The following is a 26022-nucleotide window of genomic DNA, read 5'->3' as shown; positions in this document are numbered from 1 at the left end:
CTTTAATGATTAATCAGTCTCTGAAGACATTCAATCTTCCGGTCTGTGACCCCCTCCCCCCCCGCCGGTACACACAGCTATCACGTCCGCATTCATCTGACTCACCAATCCAAAGAGGAAGGAGAAGAGCCAACCACACACTAAAACGTCTATCACTGAGACACGCCCCTTAAGGTCTGCCCACCATTGCTCCAAAGTCAAGCCATAAGCCCCTCCCCCTTCCCGGTTGGCCCCGCATGCTCCGGACTATCGTATTAACTGAGTTGTCATTCTTACGTGTCCCTCATCACTAGAAGTGACAGCCGCCATGCCCGGAGTACTGCTCGGGGAAGACTTCCCTAACATCGAGGCTGACACCACCATCGGCCGGATCAAACTGTACGAATTCCTGGGAAATGAGTGAGTAGTCTGCAATCCTTCTCTACTAGGATCGGAGAGCTACATGAGAGTTTCCTGCTATAGCAGACAGGGTGGAGGGATCATTGCAACATAGCACCGGATTTCTTCAGCAATGTGATCCTACAATTCTCATCATTCACCCTACAACCCCCCAACCCCCCCCCCCCCCATCATTCACCCTGCAATTCCCCTCCCCCCCATCATTCACCCTGCAATTCCCCTCCCCCCATCATTCACCCTGCAATTCCCCTCCCCCCCATCATTCACCCTGCAATTCCCCTCCCCCCCATCATTCACCCTGCAATTCCCCTCCCCCCCCCATCATTCACCCTGCAATTCCCCTCCCCCCCCATCATTCACCCTGCAATTCCCCTCCCCCCCCATCATTCACCCTGCAATTCCCCTCCCCCCCATCATTCACCCTGCAATTCCTCCCCCCCCCCATCATTCACCCTGCAATTCCCCCCCCCCCATCATCATTCACCCTGCAATTCCCCTCCCCCCCTATCATCCTTCACCCTGCAATTCCCCTCCCCCCCCTATCATCCTTCACCCTGCAATTCCCCTCCCCCCCCCTATCATCCTTCACCCTGCAACTCCCTCCCCCCCCATCATCCTTCACCCTGCAATTCCCCTCCCCCCCCCTATCATCCTTCACCCTGCAATTCCCCTCCCCCCCCTATCATCCTTCACCCTGCAAATCCCCTCCCCCCCCATCATCCTTCACCCTGCAATTCCCCTCCCCCCCCCATCATCCTTCACCCTGCAATTCCCCTCCCCCCCCCCATCATCCTTCACCCTGCAATTCCCCTCCCCCCCCATCATCCTTCACCCTGCAATTCCCCTCCCCCCCATCATCCTTCACCCAGCAATTCCCCTCCCCCCCATCATCCTTCACCCTGCAATTCCCCTCCCCCCCCCATCATTCTTCACCCTACAATTCCCCTCCCCCCCATCATCCTTCACCCTACAATTCCTGCTCATCATCATACGCCTTACAATTCCCCCCCACCAACAAACATCACCCCCACCCACCCCCGCAGCTACTTTTTTTTAGAAAAAAAAAACACTTTAATGAATTAAAATTTTTTTTTTTATATATATATATATATATATATATATGTATGTATGTATGTATGTATGTATGTATGTGTGTGTGTGTGTGTGTGTGTGTATATATATATATATATATATATATAATAATTTCTATAATGTGAAAGATGTTACACCGATTAAATGGATGCCTAACCTGTCACACTTTAAAAGTGCGCACAGTCGTGGAATAGCGACAAAAACCTCTATAGGTTATGCTTTAAAAAAAAAAAAATACAGGCTACCAGTTTACAGTTAGAGGAGAAGACTAGAATTATTGCGCCACTTTTTTTTTATTTTTATTTTTTTTTCCTTTTTACTTTTTTTTTTTTTTTTTTTTATCACTTTCTTATTCCTATTACAAGGAATGTAAACATCGCTTGCAAAAGGAATAGGGCATGACAGGTCCAGAGAGATCTGAGGTCTATAAGTCCCCACATCTCTCCTCTATACTGAAAAACCTAAAATAAAAAAAATAAATAATTGATCTCAGGCTTCCCAGCAAGAAAAAAATGGCAGTGTTTACATCTGCCAGCATCGGAAGCGACCCCGTGACCTCCAAAGGCCATAGAGATGGCCAGGGACCATCTGGTCTGCAGTCAGCTCTATGGTAAACTGCCGCCACTAGCGCTGTCATTCTCCAGCACCCTGAAAACACGGACGAGCCGGGAGAAGCACCGGGCTAAACAGCCGCTTTGATCGCTTTTACGCTGCAGGGAATTGCTGGCTATAAAAAACGATATCTCTCAAAGTCCAGGTGGTCATATGATGGCTTTGGGTGGGAAGTGGTTAAAAGATGTATGGGGTGTTTTGTTTTTTTTATCTTAGGCATAGAATGTATGAAGGTTAAAAATATATATAATATTCTGCCTCCCGTACATTCATAAAAGCACCAGCTTCCTCACTATGAATTGAGAGTACCCTTCACTGCACAGAACATGTATTTGTTGGTGAGGGGCCAGGCTATATTTTTGGAGTCTGAGAAACGAAAGTGTTTCAAAAGGCTCAAGGTGTTTTGTTTTTTTTTAAATGCATGAAGGTAAAAAAACTTCTGTGTGCAGCAGCCCCCCCCTAATACTTACCTGTCCAGTGATGTGCCTCAGCTCTCTGGGGACTCTCCCTTCTCATTGGTTGTGTCATTCACAGCCTGTGAGCCAATGGAAAGAGAGAGAAAGGGTGGCCCTGGGCAGCGTTTCTGTGTTTTAAATGGACACGCAGAACAGCAGCCCGGGAGTGAGCCTGCACGGGTACCCCCACAGCAAGCTGCTTGCTATGGGGGAAACTTGGCAGGAGGGAGGGGACCTGAGAGGAGGATCGGAGCTGCTCTGTGCAAAACCATTGCACAGAGCAGGCAAGTATAACATGTTAATAAAAAAAAAAAAAAAAAAATTAAACTTGCTCTTTATGTTGATGGGATTTTCTCCACTGACACCTGAATGTGAACAAAAGAATTCTGGCAATGAAAAGTAAAGGGGCGGGGTGGGGCGGGGGGGCATGGGTTTTCCCTATCTATACCAGACCAGGGATTTTATGGGGAACCTCACACCAAAAAAAAATAAATAAAAATGGCATGCAGGTCAGCAAAAGGGGGGGGGGGGGGGGGATGAGCAAATCAGCCTCCCCCCACTCATGAACCATACCAGGCCACGTGCCCTCAACGTGGGGGGGGGGGGGATCCTTTGGTGACCCACCCCCTTGTGACATCGACCCAGCAGGTCTCCAGTCTTTGACCATCATTTCCTGTAGTATGTCTGATGGTCCTCTCTAGCATTACATATAGTGAACATTTTGTATGGCCCTCTTTGAGGTCGGGGGCCACAGTTGAGGCCCCCTATACCTCGTAAGATAAAAAAACACCACCTTCAGGTCTCAAAGTATCAGTTTGAAATGTTCATACAGCAATTTTCATCAGTTTTTTGCATAACTATGGAAGTTACGGTAAGGAGGGGGTACAAGTGTTTTTACAGGAGTTTGAGTTCAGCTTTGTACTTTTGCGTGCTTCCTATGTATAGAATTTGCAAAATAATAAAGAAGAGGTGGTGGTTTGCACTTTGTTGTGTGTGTAAAGTTTGCATAATGTTGCAGATTTAGTAGGCATATCGAGCATAGTTTCTCAGACCAGATTAAATAGTTCAGCTTGTGCTTTGCACTGCAGGAATGCAAACTTGTACAGCCCTTTAACCCTGTGGCATTTTTGGCATTACTCCTAGGCTTGCTGTCTGGAGAGCATGATATTTTGCATCTTTGATATCTGTGTGCCTGTTAATGTTTTTACTGGTTTAGGGCAAGATAGGTTACATAGTTAGTCAGGTTGAAAAAAGACACAAGTCCAACCAGTTCAACCACAAAAACAATAAATAAATAAAATAAAAAATATCGTATAATCCAATATACCCAATTCTATACCCACAGTTGATCCAGAGGAAGGCAAAAAACCCCAGCAGAGCATGCTCCAATTTTCTACAGCAGGGGAAAAAATTCCTTCCTGACCCCCCCTGTCCCTGACATCTACATAGGTTGGTTAAAGGAAGCCATGCAGGACTAAGACCATATTGCAGATGGGTAGATCTGAACCCTTAGGCTGCAGAGGACTTTATCCACAAATTGCAGATCATGAGATTTATTAAATATAGCGTTGTTATATCGGCGCTATGCGGCCGTTAGCGGGGTGGTTTTAACCCCCGCTAGCGGGCGAAAAAGGGCGGGCGGCAGGTTTGCAGCGCTGCCCCATTGTTTTCAATGGGAAGGGGCGCTTTAGGAGCGGTAAATACAGCGCTTCAAAGATGCGGCTTGCAGGACTTTTTTGACCGCCCTGCAAGTGCACCGCCCCAGTGTGAAGGCCCTCGGGGCTTTCACATTGGAATGCATTGAGCGGCTCTTTCAGGGAGCTTTACAGGCGCTATTTTTAGCACTTTAGAGCCTGCAAAGCGCCTCCGTGAAAGTAGTGTGAATGCCCTCTGCATTGATCAGACATCATACATGTGTATTTTTTAGTTTTGGAAGGTTGTGACTTTGCCAGTTTAGTGTAGTCTTCTTTCTTGTGTGTGTGTGGCAAGGCAGCTTATTGAAGTGAATGCAGATGCAGTTGAATTTTGACAGGTGGGCAGGAGTGGGTGCGGTGCATGGCCCTGAACGCACGTGGTCCATATTCATTCATGTGGTAAGTTGGCATGTAACGCTTATAAATTCAAAATTTTAACTAAACTTTTTTTTTTTTTTTTTTCTCTTTCTTTTCAGTTGGGGTGTACTTTTTTCACATCCAAGAGATTATACACCAGTCTGCACCACAGAGCTCGGACGGGCAGTAAAGTTGGCGCCAGAATTCAAGAAACGCAATGTCCGCATGATTGCTTTGTCCATAGACAGTGTGGAAGACCATCTGGGATGGAGCAAGGTATATATTTGTGTATTTGTATTCCTTTCTGGCTGTTACTGAAATAGAGATAGGACAGTCAGGGGCAACTCTGACCCTTTTTTAATAAATAAATAAATAAAGGCTGCTGTTGCAATTAAAATAAATCTACAGTTTAAGAAGTTCCAGTCTGTAAATTAAAATAAATAAATAAAAAGCTGCTGACTTTTACTATAGGACACTTGCCTGTCCAGGGATCCCACAATGTCTTCTTTGGGTGCAGGCGCCGTCTTCTGTAAGGGAAACGGGAAGTGCCGCCTTGCAGCTACACAGCCTGTTTCCAACTGCGTATGCACGAGTTGCGTTGCGCTTTTCTGAATGGCCCAGCCATCTTCTGGGACCTCTATCTGTCCCAGAAAGCAGCAGGGCAAAGGAGGAGAGGCCCGGAAGTGGGAGAGGGTACCTGTCAAAACCAGGTACCCGAGCCAACCCCCCTCCCCCCCCCCCCCCCCCCCCCCCCCCCAAAAAAAGTGTGTGTGTTTTTTATTATTAATGGTAGTAATAATATTCAGCTCATTATTGTCTTCAATTGCACCCAAAGACAACTCCTTCCATGTGGAGCCAAACACTTTAATTTTTATGACATCAGTAGACCCCAGCAGATTGTGGACCTTGACCACATAACATTCAACTGAGGAAAGGCTCAGAATTGAGTCCTATATGGAAGCTAGGAGAGGTGTGTGTGTGCGCCGTTTTTCATCTTTAGACATTAAAGCCTTAGGCCTGAAGATTACACAAAACGCCCAAACATTATATACATTTTGAAAGTAGACATTCTAGAAAATAAAATTAAGATAGTTGCAATTTTTTATGTCACACGTTATTACTGCAAAGTTCTAGGAAAGGCAACATTTCAGTAGAAAACACACAAGTGAAATTTCAAGGCAAACCAACACCATCAACTAGCCCAATTTTTGGTAGAATCTAAAAGACGAGGTTGCACCGAGTGAGTAAATGTCCAGCATGTCCAACCTTAAATTTATGTGCGCCCGTGAAATAGCATCAAACTTCAGTACCCTATATTTTCTATAAGTGACACTTCAAAAGCCCCCTATAGGTATCAGTTTAGTGTTACAGAGGAGGTCTGGTGCTAGAATTATTGCTCTCACTCCGACGTGCGCAGCAATATGTGTATCGCAATCAACGTGCAGGCGCCCCCGACGCATGCATTTACATTTGTACATATGTATGTGAGTGGGGGGGCCTCAAGAGGGAAGAGAGAGAAAACAAAGTGTGGCCATCTTGAGTAAGGGGAGCTAAATTATGTAGCATTTACTTCCTGAAATCCATATGCCCTTCGCTCATAAGAGCAGGAGGGTGTGCTTAGCTTAGAAAACCCCTCCTGAAGACTCCTGGGATGTATGACATCATTTGACCAAGCATGGAAACCAGAAAGTAACTGAAGAAATGTGAAAAAAAGGGTTGGAACAGAATATGATTTACTTTCCCATCTATTTACTGATGCTAGCAGCATAAGGATTAAAAATAGTCAAAGTTGATTGAGAGATGCAGTTCCACTTGGGCTCGGTTCACACTTGTGCAATGCGGGAACTCTGCGAATCCACTGCGGGTTCCCTCAACGCACAGCAGTTCACACTGCCATATGCGCACTGCCGGGAGTGTCAATACAATGTTAATGACATCCCCATTGTAGATTGCATATCGCAGTTTGGACATGAATCGGATTGCATGGGTGTGAACAGTACACCCATGCGATCCGATTCTGGTGCGTACCATAAAAAGGGTCCTGTGCGAGTTTGGTCCGAAGTCTGGTGTGTGGGTTTTTTTTTTTTTTTTTCTATTAACCGCTTTCCGCCCGTCGGCTGTCATATGACGGCCAAGTGGCACGGCTCTCGTTCTGGGAGGGCGTCGTATGACGCCCTCGCCTTCCCAGCCCACCAGGGGGCGCACGCTGGCGGCGTGTGTGTGTGCGCCCGCCGTGTCACTGTGGTCCCGATGCGTGTGCCTGGCAGCCGCGATGGGCACCCGCGATTGCCCGGTAACACAGTAGGACCGAGGATCTGTGTGTGTAAACGCACAGAGCCACATCCTGTCAGGGGAGAGGAGACCGATGGTATGCTCTCAGTACAGAGGAACACCGATTGGTCTCCTCCCCTTGTGAGTCCCCTCCCCCTACAGTTAGAATCACTCCCTAGGAAACATAATTAACCCCTCGATCACCCCCTAGTGTTAACCCCTTCCCTGCCAGTCACACTTATACAGTAATCAGTGCATTTTTATAGTATGGATCACTGTATAAATGTGAATGGTCCCAAAAATGTGTCAAGTGTCCGATGTGTCCGCCATAATGTTGCAGTCATGATAAAAATCGCAGATCGCCATCATTACTAGTAAAAAAAATAATAATAATAAAAATGTTATAAATCTATTCCCTATTTTGTAGATGCTATAACTTTTGCGCAAACCAATCAATGTACACTTATTGCGATATTTATTTATTTTTTTCGCTCTTTTGTTTATAGCGCAAAAAATAAAAACCGCAGAGGTAATCAAATACCACCAAAAGAAAGCTCTATTTGTGGGGGGAAAAAAATCATTTCATTTGGGTACAGTGTTGCATGACCGCAATTGTCATTCAAAGTGTGACAGCGCTGAAAAATGGCTTGGGCAGGAAGTGGGTGAAAGTGCCCAGTATTGAGGTGGTTAAACAAGTTATGGTTCTCTAGTTGAAGCCATCAGGTGTGAGCCTGCCTGGGGCAACTGGAGCAAATAACAGTTGTGGATATCTGTCAGATGACTGCTGCTTATGTGACAGGCGTACACAATCCTGCATAATCTCTAAAGAGCTCATGGTCTGTGTATCTTTATTTGCAGCTACAGTGGATATAAAAAGTTTACACGCCTATTAAAATGTCAGGTTTCTGTGATGTAAAAAAAAAATGTGACAGATAAATCATTTCAAAAATGTTTCCACCTTTTAGCCCAGGTTCACACATATGTGATCTCAGACATTGCATGTACCGTATTTATCGGCGTATAACATGCACTTTTTTCCCCTGAAAATCGTGGGTGCGTGTTATACGCCGATCCCCCGCCGATTGTAAGCTTTTCGGCCGCTCTGAACGGCTTTTAGCTTTTCTCGGCGGCTTTGGAAATGGCGCCGCAGTTCTCGGCCGCTTTCGGCAATTCTCGGCGGCTCTCGGCCATTTTCGACGGCTTTAGGCCACTTTCGGCCATTCTCGGTGCCTCTCGTAGTCCCACGGGAGCCGCCGAAAGCCGAGTGCGGCCGAGAGCCGCCGAGAATGGCCGAAAGCGACCGAGAACGGCGGCGCCATTTTCAAAGATGCACAGACTACAGATGGACACGGACAAGGCTGCACTGGGGGACAAGGCTGCACTGGGGGACAAGGCTGCACTGGGGGACAACACTGCAGATGGACACTGATGAGGCTGCATTGATGGGCATTTAAATGTAAGTTTTTTTCCTTAAACTTTCCTCCTAAACTTGGGGTGCGTGTTATACGCCGGCGTGTGTTATACGCCGATAAATACGGTAATTCGCACCCGCACTGCAGGTGCCTGTCACATGTGATGTCTGTGCTATGCGAGTTCAGCCATACAGTTGGCTGAACTCTCATTTGATAGTTCACACGCTAACGCCCTACACCCTGTGATACCTTCACTGCGCTTCTGAATAAGTGAGAAAAGTATCATTTAAATAAACTATAGCTGCCACTTAATATGTAACAAATACGTGACTGAGTGGAGTAAATAGTAACGCTCAAAAAAATAAAAAAAATAAAAATGTGCTAATGAAAGCATTGATCAATCTAAATGAACAGTAAAGGTATATATGTGTGAATATTGACAATAATACCCTCATTGAAATTCGGTCACAATATAAATGTGATCTAACAAAAAAGTTATTGGTGAGCAAACACATCCTATCACATAATGTTCAAAACAACACACCCTGTGACAGATGTGAGAATAATGAATAAAGTGTTGACATAAAGCTCATAAATATTCCGATGAACGGTCTGAAAAAAAAAAATCTATAAATGAAAACTCTTGGTGGTTGTTTGATCTTCCACCACACCTCAGTGTTTGTGCTTTCACTCCCACTTAAAGATTTGCTTTTACCAACTACAATTACCTCCCACTCTCGTGTTTGGCATAACTCTCCTCAACCCACCCTTATTGGGGGGTTAAAATGTGATCTCCAGATTCCAAAAAATGCTCCAAATAGTGTGATTAAGTAAAGCAAATTTATTAAAAATTCAAACCATCGCACACCATTGCACTCGTGTGTAAAAACCAAAGCAGGCCAAAAAAACACTCCAAAGGAAATCGTAACATAAACTCCATGCACTGGTAAAGCGATCTATAGTGGTCACGGTGGACCCAGGATAGTGTGACAGCTGTGCAGTCTCATCCACTCCTAGTCTCAAGCGTCCACCATTCGATGCAGCGTGTCACGTCTTGCGTCAAGCTTCAGGTGCTTGCCGTATATCCACGCCCTGACATGTTTCGTCGCAATCGACTTATTCATGGGAAACACATGAACGTTTTTCAATTTATCGTTTGTTCGGCAGAAAATTTCCAAACTTGTCCTTAGTTTTTTTGGCTCAAACGTCCCAACGATTATCGATTCTTGTGTCCATTAACTGGCCGATAAATGAATGAACTGTCTAAATGACCGAATTTAGGGCGTGGGGTGTTTTTTTTTTTTTTTTTTTTTTTTTTTTTTCTCCTATAGTGTATGGCCAGCATAAGAAAATATCAGGAAAGACCTACTAGCACAGTGAACTTTTATTTGGGGTCAATCAGAGGCACTTTAAATGACAGGTGTGTACTGACTCCTATTCAACATGAGTTTGAATGTGATCTCTTAATTCTGAATACAGCTACATCCCCAGTTATGAGGGTGTGCACACTTATGCAACCACACTATTTATCTTTTTGTAATATATTTTTTTTACATCACAGAAAAATGACATTTTAACAGGGGTGTGTAGACTTTTTTATATCCACTGTATTTGATTAGGGTGATCATTTTTGTAGAAGAATTGTGTCATAAAGGTGTGAATTAGTATGCCCAGATGCCTTTCTTTGTGTAAAGTAGGCAAGAATTACACACCTAGAATCCTAGAAAAGTGACGGCAGAAAAGACAGTAGTCCATAGTGTGGTGTGTTTGTTTTTTTTTTTTTTTTTTTTGTCTGATTTATAGATCTATGTTTGTCCCAAGCATGTTTGAAACCATTTACTGTCTCACTACCTCTGCTGCAAGTTTATTCCAAGCATTAACTACCCTTTCCATAATAAAAAATACCGTCTAAAATTTTGTTTTGAACTTTCCTCCAGTTTGGGGTCATGTCCTCGTGTACTTTATTTTGGTTTCCTATTGGAAAAAAACTGCCCTCCTTAAAGTGGAATTCCAATAAAAAATAATTAAGTCAGCAGCTACAAATACTGCAGCTGCTGACTTTTAATAATCGGACACTTACCTGTCCCAGGGTCCAGCGATGCACGGGAATTAAGCCCCGCTCGTCTCCCCCTCCTCTCTACGGCATTGGCATTGTCACTGTGGGCATGCACTGCGCATGCGCGAGCCGCAATCATCTGACATGTCCCAGATGATTGGCGAGAAGGAGGGGGGAGAGGTGATATCCCTTCCGGCGCTGCGGAGCCCCGGGAGGAAGTGGGAGCTGGGACCCTCTGAAAAGAGGGTTTCCGCTCTGGCGTTTTTGGGTGGAACTCTGCTTTAAGGTTCTTCACTCCCTTGATGTATTTAAAGTGAAACTTCACTCTCCCAATCAACATTGATTATCTTTGACCCTCATGCTGCTAGCATTAGTAAATAGGAAAGTATAACATATTTACAATTTTTAAAAATGTTTTTGTTAACATTTCTTCAGTTACTGCCTTGTTTTTTGCCAAGGCAAATTATGTCATATGCCCCAGGAGTCTTCATGAGGAAGGGGGGGGGGGTTCTCAGCAAAGCGCACACTCCTGCATGCATGCTTGAGCTAAGGGCAGATGGATTCCAGGAACTAAATGCTGCATGAATCATCTGCCCTTACTCAAGATGGCCACAACCAGAAATGCTAGCAGGTTGCTTTTCAAAGTGATTTCTCAAAAAAATGAAGCATGGATACGTGAATGGGGGAGTTTGCTTTAAATATTTAAAAGTGAATTAAATGGTGTTTTTGGTTTGTTGTGTTTAGATGCAGTGAAGATCAGCTTTAACCACTTGCTGACCAGCCCCTGCAGTTATACTGTAGCAGATTGGCTCAACTGCGCAAATCGCCATGGGTATACGTGGGGCTCATACATGGCGATCTGTGGGGCTCCATTGGTCAGCGGGGGAGCCAATCAGCGGGTCTGACGGACTCTGTCTGCCGGTCACCCACGATCGTTCTCCGCAGTGACAGAATGGGGATCTGCCTGTGTAAACAAGGCAAATCTCTGTTCTAACAGGGGAGATCACACAGATCCTGACTTTCTGCTATGCTGGAAGATGGATCTGTGTGTTGTCCCAGTGAGCCCCTCCCCCATACAATTAGAACACACAGTGAGGGAACACGGTTAACCCCTTTCCTGCCAGTGTCATTAGTACAATAACCGTGCATATTTTTAGCACTGATTACTGTAATAATGTCACTTGTTCCCAAAAAGTGTCAAAAATGTCCATTAAGTGTCCGATCTGTCTGCCACATTGTCGCAGTCACGCTAAAAATCGCTGATCACCGCTATTACTAGTAAATAAATAATAAAAATGCCATTAATCCCCTATTTTTTGTCAATATACGCTTATTGGGATGTTTTTTTTTTTTTTTTTTTTACAAAAAAAAAATATTTAGCAGAATACAAATTGATCTAAATTGATGAATACATTTTTGTTTTTACTGTTTTTTTTTTTTTTCTTTCCCCAAAATTGTTGCTTTTTGTTTTTTCAGCGTTAAAAAAAAAAAAAAAAAAAAAAAAAAACCCAGCTGTTTAAATACTCAGTTGACCAGCTGATCTCATTAGCGCACACCCTGCACCATCTACCCCTAGCTGTTTTTCAAAGATCTTTAAGACCCCTTTCACACTGGGGCCACAACCATGTTAGCGTTAAAGTGCCGCTCAAGCTGCGCTCCCATTCATTTCAATGGGCAGGGTGTTTTGGGAGCGCTAAATACAGCACTCCCAAACCACCTCTAAGATGCCTCTTGCAGGACTTTTCCTAACGTTCCGCAAGCACACCGCCCCAGTGTGAAAAGTCACACTGAAATGAATGGGAGGCGGTTTACAGGTGCTATTGCTAGTGCTAAAATGCCTGAAAACTGCCTCAGTGTGAAAGGAGGCTAGAAATCATTGAAATTTGATGTAGAAATTAAGGTTTCCACTTTTTTTTTTTTTTTTTTTGTCGCATATTAAAGTTATCTTTAAATAAATATGATTTAAAATTTTGACCATACATAGACTTTAATACTCGATAGGCCTCGGGGAAAAACTTCTGTCAGGTGGCTTGAGTAGCTGCAGTGACGAGACATGGTTGAGCACTCCACACAAGGAAAGAGAAAAGAGGACTCTTTGTTGCTTGATATGATGTTCTGGTCATTTTTAGCACCAGATTTGTGTTTGCGGAAGATCAAGATCTGTTCTGATGGGGTCATACACATATTAAATTTTCTTTACCCTTGACAGACTTGCTGTCATTTGAAGAAGGAAAAAACGCAGAGGGTTTAATACTGGTGGTGGTCTACTTTCCTTACTTGTTTTGCTTTTAAAAAAAGTGGTCAGAATCTAAGGAGACGCATTGTAACCACTTCCACATGTCCTGCATTAACTGTTTTAGGAGGTGACCTCTGCCATGATTAAAGACTTTGTTCCTTTATTCATGAGCAAGTGAGAAACGAGAGCGAGTAAGAGAATGCAGTACAGTATATAGAAAGAATATGTATAATATACAGTCTAAGGTAGGGGCTCAAATAAAAAGCTGGTGTACTGTCCTTCAGTCTTTAGGGGGGTCTGTGGCCATTTGGCGTAGAACATGGCCTAGCATCAGTTGAAGTAAACCATGCACCATCTTTGGTGCCATTGGTAGGAATGTGTCTCATCATTGGTGTCATTAGCAGGAATTGGGCTTCATGGTTGGTGTCATTGTGCCCCATCGTTGAGGTCATTGTCTGCAATAGTGCCCCAAGGGCCAGATAAAAGCAGGCAAAGGGCAGCATCCGGCGACCACTGGTCTAAGCTGACATTTACACACCTGCATCTTTCATGTGGTGAAGTTTTCAGTATGATTTTACATGTTTGCATTCATTCCTATTGAAAGTGTGTTTTTTATGGAAACTACAACAAGACCCAGCATACCAAAATCAGATGTAAATTTCAGCCTATGCTTTGTTGTTAAACATTGGTTGGCATACAACCATTGATCAACGCAATGCCCTAGGATTTAGGGGTGTGGAATATAATCGCAGCATTGATGCATCGCAATTCAGACATTCATGATGGTGCAAGTCGGCTGAATGGATGTCTGGTGACGTCATCCGTCCCTCCATGCAGTGCTCTGCCTCTCCTAGAGAAACACTGAGGCAGAGCCTGCATGGTGATTAAAGCCCCTGCCCCTTCACTGAAGCAGAAAGTCAGCTGATGAGCTGACAGCCAGTACAGTGCAGGGGGAGGAGCTCAAGGAGACCCGACATCAGGAAAGGCTTCACTGGAGGCACCGGAAGGGCAAAGACACACTGAGCAGCATGGAGGAGGGGAAATCGACTGACACTGAGAGCAGGTGAGTGCCAATGTTAATGATCCCATCCCTCCACTACCATCACCCCTGTGCCTCTGATCCCACTATGCCTGTGTCCCTGATTCCACCATCCCTCGGCCCCTGGAGAAAAACTCGAGTTTTTCGATGCATCATCGAATAGTGGACAGGATAATTGTAATCCGAATCGTGAGACCAGTGAAGATGTGCACCCCTACTAGTATTGCTTTTACTAACCTATAACTGTCCTTTTTATGATAAATTATGACTGTATAAAGATATTGGTATTTGCAGATGGAAAGAGGGACACTGTACCCAGTGCCAGGATTTCACATAGTCATTCTGATGTGAGAGAGTATTATATAAGACAAATTTCTTTCTAGGAAAATTGTCCTTTAAACCACTCTTAAGTGGCAGCCACCTACAGAAAGTGTTTGCCTTCAGCTTCGCTCCCGAGATCTTTACTATGTCACCTGACTTATGCCACACAGCCTTTGCAGAAAAAATCCTGACCACCTCCCTAGTGCCACTCGACCCATTTATTTATATGGCTGTATCTGTCCTCTGGATGGCTGCCAGTAGTACAGACCAGCTATAGAAATAAATGCAAACAGCTAATGGCAAACAGCTAATGGGGAAAGCTCGATGCAGCCAGTACTTCATTCTGCAAAAGCTGTGTGGTGCTGAACAGGTCCACATAGTGGGGATCCTGGGATTAGGGTTACTGTAAGTATTTTTAGGTAGATTGCTGGAAGGGGGATACGTTCTAAAGCTAATCAATATTTTTTGGTGAAGTTGGCACTTTTTAGTAAAGATGTCCTTTATTTGCCCTAGCACTGCCCTTTTGCCATACCCCTGCAAACCTTGCAAGTGTATTTGGTAAAATGTTTGCAGCCATGGTCTATTTCTGAAAACTGCTTAAACTATGCCAAAGTTCTTGGTCCCCCTGTTTGTTTTTTATGATACCAGTTAAAGAGTTTTTTTTAGTTCCACTGTTATTTTTAATATGCTAATTTTAAAGTTCTTGGCTCTGTCCTTTTTTTTTTTTTTTTTTTTTTTTTTTTTTTTTAATTTTTTTTTTTTTTTTTCCCAGGACATAAATTCTTACAACTGTGATGAGCCAACGGAGACTCTGCCCTTTCCAATTATTGCAGATCCTAAAAGGGAACTTGCTGTACTGTTGGGTATGCTGGACCCTGATGAGAAGGACTCTCAGGGAATGCCAGTGACTGCCCGATGTGTGAGTATCTTGAAGATAATGGGCATTAATGTGTAAATGCCAACTAATGCCAGTGATGTGTAATTACTAAATCCTCTGTTCTGTATTTCCTCAGGTCTTTGTTATTGGTCCAGATAAGAAAATGAAGCTTTCTATCCTATACCCAGCAACCACTGGTAGAAATTTTGATGAGATCTTGAGGGTTGTAGACTCACTGCAGCTGACGGCAAACCACAATGTTGCAACCCCCGTGGACTGGAAGGTAACAATGACTTGTTCTAATGCTGACCACACATGTTGCAACACTTTTCTTTCACTGCACTTGTAGTATATTGTATTTCATACTATGACACTATAGGCAGCATGTGAAAAAAACATGTATTTGAGCTTTTAAAAGCTATAGCCTGATGCAAACTGACAGCCCAGGTTGGAGCTGCTGTACTAACAATCCGACATTAGTACAGTAATCTCACACCCACACACCCCAACCCCCCCCCCCCCCGTTAAGCTGTTGTGTTCTGACAGGGGGACGCCCCTAGCCCCGCGCCCCCCACCCCCCCTCCAGAAAACACTGATCAGCACTGTCCACTATTGGCTGAGAGCACGGATCAGGAGTCAGTCGGCTGCTGGTTTTCCAGCATGCTCATCCGACAGAAGCCGGCCAGACCTACATACATACATACATACATACATACATACACGCAGAATGTCGGACTTTTTTTGAACCGGCAAATGTCTCCTGACATTCGGCCTTTGTGTACCCGGCTTTAGTTCACTTGCCTGTCCAGCCTCTTTCAAACTCCAAGTTCAGTATGTACTATCACCAGATCTGGCTAGTCAATAAGTGGTCTGTGGAGCATCCAGTGTTCCTTTCTGCTGCTGGCTATTTATGGGGTTCAGTCCACACTTTTGTTTCTGCCAAATTTTATAATTCCTATTTTTCTAATAAATGAATATTTGCATTATGTTGGTGCTTGATGTTTGGCTTTTGATGCTCTTTATTTTTGGTTTCTTTATCCAGCTTCCCAACTCCTATAAGTCCTATTGAAAAATGGACAATATTATACATTTGTCATTTGTGTGTAATTACACGTAAAAGCCAGTAAATTAGAATATTTTGAAAAACTTGATTTATTTCAGTAATTGCATTCAAAAGGTGTAACTTGTACATTATATTTATTCATTGCACACAGACTGATGCATTCAAATGTTTATTTCATTTAATTTTGATGATTTGAAGTGGCAACAAATGAAAATCCAAAATTCCGTGTGTCACAAAATTAGAATATTGTGTAAGGGTTAAATTTTGAAGACACCTGGTGCCACAAACTAATCAGCTGATTAACTCAAAACACCTGCAAAGGGCTTTAAATGGTCTCTCAGTCCAGTTCTGAAGCCTACACAAACATGGGGAAGACTTCAGATTTGACAGCTGTCCAAAAGGCGACCATCGACACATTGCACAAGGAGGGAAAGACACAAAAGGTTATTGCTGAAGAGGCTGGCTGTTCTCAGAGCTCTGTGTCCAAACACATTAATAGAGAGGCAAAGGGAAGGAAAAACTGTGGTCAGAAAAAGTGTACAAGCGATAGGGATCACCGCGCCCTAGTCAAGATTGTGAAAAAAACCCATTCAAAAATGTGGGGGAGATTCACAAGGAGTGGACAGCTGCTGGAGTCAGTGCTTCAAGATCCACCACCAAGAGACGCTTGAAAGACATGGGTTTCAACTACCGCATACCTCGTGTCAAGCCACTGTTGACCAAGAAACAGCGCGAAAACCGTCTCACCTGGGCTAAGGAAAAAAAGAGCTGGACTGCTGCTGAGTGGTCCAAAGTCATGTTTTCTGACGAAAGCAAATTTTGCATTTCCTTTAGAAATCGAGGTCCCAGAGTCTGGAGGAAGACAGGAGAGGCACAGGATCCACGTTGCCTGAAGTCTAGTGTAAAGTTTCCACCATCAGTGATGGTTTGGGGTGCCATGTCATCTGCTGGTGTCGGTCCACTCTGTTTCCTGAGATCCAGGGTCAACGCAGCCGTCTACCAGCAAGTTTTAGAGCACTTCATGCTTCCTGCTGCTGACCTGCTCTATGGAGATGGAGATTTCAGGTTCCAACAGGACTTGGCGCCTGCACACAGCGCAAAATCTACCCGTGCCTGGTTTACGGACCATGGTATTTCTGTTCTAAATTGGCCAGCCAACTCCCCTGACCTTAGCCCCATAGAAAATCTGTGGGGTATTGTGAAAAGGAAGATGCAGAATGCCAGACCCAACAATGCAGAAGAGTTGAAGGCCACTATCAGAGCAACCTGGGCTCTCATAACACCTGAGCAGTGCCAGAAACTCATCGACTCCATGCCACGCCGCATTAATGCAGTAATTGAGGCAAAAGGAGCTCCAACCAAGTATTGAGTATTGTACATGCTCATATTTTTCATTTTCATACTTTTCAGTTGGCCAACATTTCTAAAAAATCCCTTTTTTGTATTAGCCTTAAGTAATATTCTAATTTTGTGACACACGGAATTTTGGATTTTCATTTGTTGCCACTTCAAATCATCAAAATTAAATGAAATAAACATTTGAATGCATCAGTCTGTGTGCAATGAATAAATATAATGTACAAGTTACACCTTTTGAATGCAATTACTGAAATAAATCAAGTTTTTCAAAATATTCTAATTTACTGGCTTTTACCTGTATATTATATTATAATTTTTTTTTTTTTTTTTCAAAACTCTTTATTACACATTTCTATACATGTTAGTTTACATTTCTATACATGTTAGTTTACATATCTTTACATTTTATTTCTTTACTATATAAATAAATCCCCAAATTTTTCTCATTCTACTACCAATCTCTCCAATTCCTTTCATTCTCACTCAACCACTTATAGTCACTTTTATGTTCTATTTTCAGGTATTCCCATATCCATTGTTAAATAGGATCTATTCCACTTTTACCATATATTTTTATATCTCTGCACATTTCCCCTTTGTTCATACAATATCTTCTCATATGGTAGGATCTGATTTACTGCTCTTACCCATTGATTTAATGTCGGTGGGTCTGGCTGAATCCATTTCTCTACTATTTGTTTTCTTGCCAAAAATAACGCTTCCCACAAAAACATCCTAGTGTCTCTGTTCTCACCCTTCTCTTCCAATACTCCCAGCCAACAAAGTTCAATCATACCCGTGACAGATCTATTTATATCTTTTTCCAGTTTCCTGACCACCTGCTGCCAGTACCTCCCTATATTGTCACAATACCACATCACATGGAGGAAGTCTGCTCCTCCCTGCCCACATCTTGTGCATTCAGGTGTAGCCATCCTCCCCATTTTATATAACCTATTCGGAGCCAAATAGGTCTGATGTATTATGTTTAATTGAATTATCTTATTATTCATTGCTGGGGATACTTTCAAGTGGGAGGAGCAGACTTCATCCCATTCCTGATCACTCATATCTGGAACAGCTATCTGCCATTTATCTCTTACTCCCAGTGGTTCCCCTCTTATTTTATTCTGTAACAGGTGTGAGTATAATTTGGATACCAATCCCTTTGGTCCCTGTGATCTCAAAATACCTATAAGGGGGTATTTAGATATTTTTAATTCCTTACTTCTAAACTGTACCTGTAATACCTGCCTTAACTGCAAATATCTATAAAACTGCTTGTTAAATTATATTGTTTACACAAGTTTTCATAGGACAATATTATATTTTTAGCATACAGCTGACCAATGCTTGTTACCTTAGTTTGTTTCCAAAATTTACTTCCCTCAAATTTTTCCAAATGCTCAAATGTCGGGTTATTCCATAAGGCAGTTTCTGGTGGGATATCTGCGTATCCCTTCTTTTTTTTTTTTTTTTTTTTTTTTTTTGCCTCCTTCCAAATTGCCCTAGCCGGTTTTAGAAGGGGAATTCTAACTCCCACTCTCCTCAAGTCAGTTGTTTCTAATCCCACCAGAAGATCGTCTACCTGCATCTTACTTAATAAATAATCCTCTATCCTTGTTTTTTGTTCCTGATTTACCCAAATGCTTAAGAGTTTCAGTTGCCCTGCCAGATAATATAAATATAAATCCGGGAGCGCCAACCCTGCTGCTGTTTTGGGTCTCTGTAGCGTGTTAAGTTTTTTAATTTACATCTACCATATGCCCAAATAAACCTAGTCATCTGAGAATTCAAATCTTTAAATATCTGTTTTGGTATTTTTACCGGGGAATGTGTAAACGCATACAGGCACTTAGGAAGCACAATCAACTTTATTAGCTGTATTCTTCCTGCCATTGATATTGGTAATTTTACCCATATTGTCAGTTTTCTCTTAATATATTCTACCACAGGAAGGATATTAGCTTTAATAGAGTCGGCATGATCCAGGGTAATATTTACTCCTAAATATTTGAATGTTTCAACCATTTTTTTTGTGGGGTCTGGGGTCTTCTGCCATTACCTGGTCCAAGCGGCATCAAAGCAGATTTCTGCCAATTAATCTTCAACCCTGAAAATATCCCATATCTTTCTATTATATTCATTGCCTCTCTCAGGGAGGTATGCACATCCTCCATATACAATATGATGTAATCTGCATATAACCCTATGTGCTCAACCTTTTCCCCCAATTTAATCCCTATATACTTTTTAGATTGTCTAAATCTATTTGCCAATGCTTCGATTGCAAGGGCAAGTAGTTGAGGGGACATTGGGCATTCCTGTCTTGTTCCCCTATATAATTTTAATGTAGGCGATACTATTCCATTTATTAATAATTTTGAGCATGGTTGCTTATATAATATTCCTACCCATTTCCTAAATTTTTCCCCAAAACCACTTTTTTTTTCAGCACTATTTGTAAAAACTCCCATTCTATGGAATCAAATGCCTTGGCCGTATCCACCGATGCCAAGGCACTTGTCTCCGGAATAAACTCTCTCAGCTGTACAATAAGTTGGGTTCTTCTAATATTTATTATTATTAATCGATATTCGGCAAAGAAATTGGTCTGTATGACGCACAATCGGATCTGTCCTTTTTTTGGTTTTGGTATTAATATTACTGTTGCTTCATACATGGACTGGGGCATCTCTCCCTGAGAAAATGCTTCCCTATACATCTTAGTCAGGGCTGGTGCCAATATATCTGCACATCTCTGGTACATTTCCAGCGGTATACCATCCGGTCCTGGAGCTTTACCCTTACCCATGGAAAAAATAGCCTCTCGCACTTCCCCTTCCTCAATCTTTCTCCAACCCTTCTTTTTGTTCCTCTGTTTAGTTTAAGGAATTCTAGGTCCTATAGATATTTCTCTATCTCTTCTCCATTGCAAGTCAATGTTGAAGAATACATATTGACATAGTATCTTTGGAATCTCATAAGTATCTCTTCTGCTGTTTTCACCATTTCCCCCTTCTCATTTCTCACTTCTGAAATCCCCAATGATGCTGTCTGTTGCTTTATCAAATAGTTTAGAATCCTGTTTAATTGATGTCCTTGCTGAATCTTTTTTTGTTTTTGCTGGAACCTCTTACGTTTGGCATTAACTGATATTTGATTTTTATACTGATGTTCTAATCCTGCCCACCTTATCTGATTTATATTCGAGGGGTTGTTTACAAACTCAGCTTCTGCATGTGCGCATCTCTGCCAATTCCTCCTCTTCCTGTCTATTAGTGCGTTTTATATATGATATTGTAGATCTAGTTATCCCTCTTAAATTCGTCTTAAAGGTATCCCAGAGCACCCCTTCCATTTTTCTCTCCCCATGGTCTTACAGAAACATTACCATCTGGTCTGGTATTCTATCATTCGGTCCAGTTTGGGTCAACCAGTGGTATTGAATCCTATCCCCCGGACTCCTTCCTCTAGAGCCCATTTTTAACTCGAAGACCAACCCAGAGTGATCAGACACCCCTCTAGACATATATTTAACAGATTGCACCATCGGGAGTATCTTCTCATTTCCCATCGTCAGGTCGATTCTAGACATGCACCCCCTCCCTGGTGCATGCCAAGAATATGTCCTGGTATCTGGATTTCTAATCCTTCACAGGTCAAACCATCCAACTTCGTTTGCAAACCTTTCCAAGGACTTAGACCCCACCATTCCCCTTTGAATGTTTTTTCCAAACCTATCTAATTTTGGATTTAACCACATATTAAAATCACCCATACGTATAACATGTGCGTCTGGATGTTCTGACATAAATATCATTGCCTCTTTTAATACTTTCATTGTAGCAGGTGGGGGGTTTTATATACCCATAATAACAAATGGCAGTGACTGCACCAGGGCAAATACAAAAACATATCTCCTCTCCGGATCCTTCTTTACCCTGATGCATTCCCAAGTTACCGTTCGTACCACAATAGGGGAAACCCCCCTTGAAAATGTTGTATGGCATGAATGACTTGACCATTGAATCCAGGGTTTTTTCAAAAGATCAAGGCTTTCTTTAACTAAATGTGTCTCTTGGATGCAAATTATTTTAGCTTGTACCTTGCTAATTTCTGTAAAGACCTGTATTTGTTTTAATTGTGTACCCAAACCTCTCACAGTCCATGAAAAAAAGTGCACTGATTACTCATGTTTTCTTTCTGCTTTTCCCTTCCTTGACCCGAAAACCTGATTTCTTTTTTTTTTTTTTTTTTTTTCCTTTGTGACTCTTCTCCCCTCCCCCTCCCCCCTCATTCATTCAACTTTCTTACACAAAATTTTTTTTTAGGGCATTACCGACATAATGCATCTGCTCTTATGTAGGTAATTCGTATCTATTTTAGCCTTTCTGCTTCCCGACCCACCCCACCATACTAATAGTGGGGCAAAGGCAGGCAAAAGGGGGCGCATAGGGCAAAAAGAATGAGAAAAGGGGGATAAAAAAAGAAAACGAAAAAAACCCAAATGTGTCACCTATTTCCCCTCCCTCGTACGTGTCTTCTTGTGTTTTTACGGTGTTTCCATTATTCCTTCCTCTTGTGTTCAGCTCCCCATTTTTCCCCCTCCAACCCCCCCACAACCTTATTATATCCAATACTTATGTGTACTCCTTATCTAATTATAATATCTGTTTAACACTTATCAAAATCATGCTCATTCAGTGTACTCTGGTTTTTTTTTTTTTTTCCAGTGCAATCTATCCATGCCCTTCACAGCAAAAGCAAAAAAAAAAACAAAAAACTTTTCCCTTTTCCCCACCCCCACTTCTAATATGAATTAATCCTCTCGTAGCGTCTTTTTCTGGAAGTTTTTCCACAGAAGCCTATATTTCCCCTTATCTAGATGTAGGTTTAATAGTCCACATCCATTCTCTAGCTTGTTCCGTTGTACTAAAATACATAGTCTTTCCCCCTTCCTCCACTCTTAGACGTGCTGGATATGCCATACAGTATTCAATTCCTGCTTCTCTCAGCCTTCTTTTTATCTAAAAAAAAACGTTGCTCTTTGCTTTTGTAACTCTAAATAAAAATCCGGAAATATTGACACTTAGCTATTTTCATAGTGAATCTCTCCTTTTTGTCTTTCCTTCCGCAGAATTATATCTCTATCTCTGCAGTTCAACATGCGTGCTAGCAAAGGTCGGGGGGGGGGGGAACCCTGGTTTTGTCGTTGTTGCAGGCACCCTGTGCACCTTCTCAACTGCAAATGTTGCTGATGCCTCCATATCTGGGAACGTGTTTTTTAACCATTTCTCTATAAAGTCCCCTGGATTAAACCCCTCCACTTTCTCTGGCAATCCAACTATTCTTAAATTGTTGCGGCGCATCCGATTCTCAAAATTGTCTGTTTTTTGTTGCAATATAACAATCTGTTTTTTTTTGCTATTGTTTTTTTAGGTATAGGATTAACAGCATCCTCCAATAAAGTTATCCTGTTTTCCACCACTGCCATCCTATCTCTCATGCTATGCATATCTTGCCTGATCAGTCCGATATCAATTTTAATTTCATCCATTTTACCTGTCAGGGCTGCATTACTTAGCTGGATGGCTTCCATTAGCTGCGAGTTCATCTGTTCCAGTGACAGCTTGGGCTGCTTCTCCTTCTTTTCATGCTTTTCAGGCTGGGGCATGCAGGGCTTCTGGGCTTCCATAGCTGGTGGTCCGCCACTCCGTGTCTGTGGGGGCTTCGCCCACCGTCCTGCTTGTCTGTCCTTGCAAATTCCTTGAGACGGTCCACTGCCGAGTGTTTGCTGTTCATCCCACCGCCGAGAGCGTTCGTTTCTGGGTTATGGGTCTTAGTCACAGGTGCTATTCAGGATCCTGACGAATTCTCAGGCTGGTCTCGGAGCTCCCACTATTCACAAGTCACGCCTCCCAGGTTTACCACCCTTGTCATTCATGTTTTTACAGCATTAAATCTTTTTTTATTTATTTTGGGTACTTGTATAGCGCCGTCAATTTACACAGCACTTTACGTATACATTGTAGATTCACATCAGTCCCTGCCCTCAAGGAGCTTTCAATCTAAGACCCCTAACACACATTCATACATACTAGGGCCAATTTAGACAGGATCCGATTTACCTACCAGCATGTCTTTAGAGTGTGGGAGGAAACCGGAGTACCCGGAGGAAACCCACGCAGGCACACGGAGAACATGCGAACTCCAGGCCAATGGTATCGCGGTCGGGATTCAAACCAGCGACCCTTTTTGATAGGTGAAAGTGCTATCCACTACACCACTGTGCTGCCCTTGTGTTCTAAGATGAAGGTGACTGGCTTTGGGGCTGCAGGTAGGCTGTGGTTCACACCAGTGCGGCTTTGAAATTGCGCTACTTTGGCATGATTTCAAAGCTGCAGATCAGTTCGATTTTTGATGTGCAGGAACTTGTTTCAAAGTCGTGACCTTGAGTCGCAACGATTTGAATAGTTTCAATTCTGCTAATGGGGTGTGACTTATCATGCAAATTTTTTTTTTTTTTTTTTTCTATCAAAACGCATTGGTGTGAACCAGGGCTTAAACTGCATCTGGGTGTAATTAGTTTTTGTACATCTTTACAACTTTATTTTCTAATGAAAATTGGCATACTGTGCCTGAAAATATTTTAGAATAAGCTGGAAAACCCTATTTTAAAAGTGCGGCCTATAAATTAGAGCCTTCAGACACCCTACACCATACCAACTTATTAACCTACCCTATTTATTTATTTTTTTCTGATATGATTTAGGTTCACACATCAAGACTGTACAAATTTAATAAAAATGCTCCATGTGTTGCACTTTGGTATACAGTACACCATGAAAACCGGGTTTTGTGAATGAATGAACTTGGAATTAAAGTATAACTAACTAAAGGCAAATTTTTTTTTTTTTTTTTTTTTTCTTGTTGTTTTGGATAGATTAGAACACCTGTCAATTTGTATTGCGGTCTGTGTCCCCGTTGGGGAGATTGCCTCTCTAATTTGTGCTGTTTACTATTATCATTGAAAGTATCAAAGAAAATCCCAAAACTTTGGGTTGTCCCCAGAAAAGTAATAGAGGGGATCCCCAAGGAATTCCCTTAATTTGCAGGAATTTCCTCTTACTTCCTGTTTGGCTTTGAGATAGGAAGTGAAGGGAAATCTCCGCAATGGGACAGAGATTGGGGGGGGGGGGAGGTCTGACGTTTATAACCCTCCCTTACAATTGCCCATAGTTCTACTTTAACTTTCTAAGGCCTCATGCGCACAGGCATGTTTGTCTGTACAGTGTAAAAATTGAGCGTATTTTGGTGCCCCTGGCAGCAGCCTGCCAAAATCAATGCCTCGCAAGCACCGAAACACATCCCATTTTTTTACACTGTAAGAACGAATGCCCCCATGAGTACGGTGCCTAATGCAGAAGAGTAATTTTAAAGTGATACTAAAGTGTGTGTGTGTTGTGTTATTTTTAACCAAAATTAAAAAAAAAAAAAATGTTTATACTTGCTTTGTGTGTGGGTTTTGCACATAGCAGCCCAGATCCTCCTCGTGTCCCTCTTTTGGTGCTCCTCCCTCCTGTTGAGTACCTCTACAGCAAGCCTTGTGTTGTACATGCCCTGTATACAACCTGTCATAACAAAGTCCATGTGCTTTTCCATTCACACAGCCTGGAGACAGAGTCATGGTTCCACCAAATGTACCAGAGGCAGACGCTGTCAAGATCTTCACCTGTGGCGTTTTCACCAAAGAGCTGCCTTCTGGGAAGAAATACATGCGGTATACTGCTCAGCCACATTAATCTTCCATGCTGAACCACTTCTGATGGGTGGTGAAAAGAGATTAAGCCAGGTTTTACACAAATAATAAAATATGTTTATGTATGATCGCCTCACATTTCAGTAATTCAGCCCACAAAAAAATGACTGAATCATTATGTAATTTTTTTGTATTTGTGGCTTAACATTATGCCTATCGTAAATGAATAGTTGCTTTTCTTTTATGTAAGGCTTTGTATAATTATGTTGGCCTGCACCAAATCTCCGGTCTGCATTGCACTACTGTTACTACACAAATGTTGAGACTTAACGATCTGATTAGCAGGAGGCTTAAAGGGGTATCAAGCCCCCTGAAAGCCTATCCCAGCCATTGAGTGCCTTTTGACCAAATACAATGCTCTTAAAGCAGTGTGGCTTTTTTTTTTCTCTTGTGTTAGATATTTTTCCATTGAATTCCAAAAATAAAAATTTGCAGGAGTCTTTTGTAAACCATCTAGGCATTTGTACTCACTACAGAAAGTTTGCCTTTCAAGTATCTGGGCTACCTGTGAAATAATTTTTGTCAAATAAATGCTTCATGTGAACTGGAAATTGATCTTTTGTATAATTGCTTTCAAAACTGTTTATCCATGCTGGTAATAAATGTACCTCCAGACATTGTGTGTGGTTTGAAGTCACCCTACAAGAGGTGATGCAGTGGGGATAATCTATTTGTAGAGGATGAGGTGGCTTGATTCCCAAAATCGCTAAACAACTGAAATGTTAAGGATACCTCTTCTCATGATATCCATAAGACCCAGGGGCTTAACTAGAACCTTCAGGAGCCCGGTGCAAGAAACCATCAAAAGAAGAAAGGGCTGCACCTCACGTGGGCTCCAAGTCAAGTTTATTGGAATATGAAAACATCCAAAATGACACCAGCAGTGGTCAAGGTAGACCTGTTTCACACAACAGAAATGTGCTTAAACATTACAAAGATATGCCTAACTGATACGTG

At 42.5% G+C, this 26022-nt stretch overlaps 1 protein-coding gene across 1 annotated transcript; it reads left to right on the top strand.

Annotated features, from left to right (window-relative positions):
• The first annotated feature begins 184 nt into the window (after window positions 1–184).
• Window positions 185–25616, top strand: PRDX6 (peroxiredoxin 6). Its single transcript, XM_073593217.1, has 5 exons — window positions 185–399; window positions 4729–4885; window positions 14717–14863; window positions 14958–15104; window positions 24917–25616. The coding sequence occupies exons 1-5, from the start codon at window positions 308–310 to the stop codon at window positions 25046–25048; spliced, it is 675 nt and encodes a 224-aa protein (XP_073449318.1). The 5' UTR covers window positions 185–307; the 3' UTR covers window positions 25049–25616.
• The last annotated feature ends 406 nt before the right edge of the window (window positions 25617–26022 follow it).

Source organism: Aquarana catesbeiana, linkage group LG07 (genome assembly GCF_042186555.1).
Source record: "Aquarana catesbeiana isolate 2022-GZ linkage group LG07, ASM4218655v1, whole genome shotgun sequence".
Taxonomy (NCBI): domain Eukaryota; kingdom Metazoa; phylum Chordata; class Amphibia; order Anura; family Ranidae; genus Aquarana; species Aquarana catesbeiana.
This window is presented reverse-complemented; position numbering and strand designations above follow the sequence as displayed.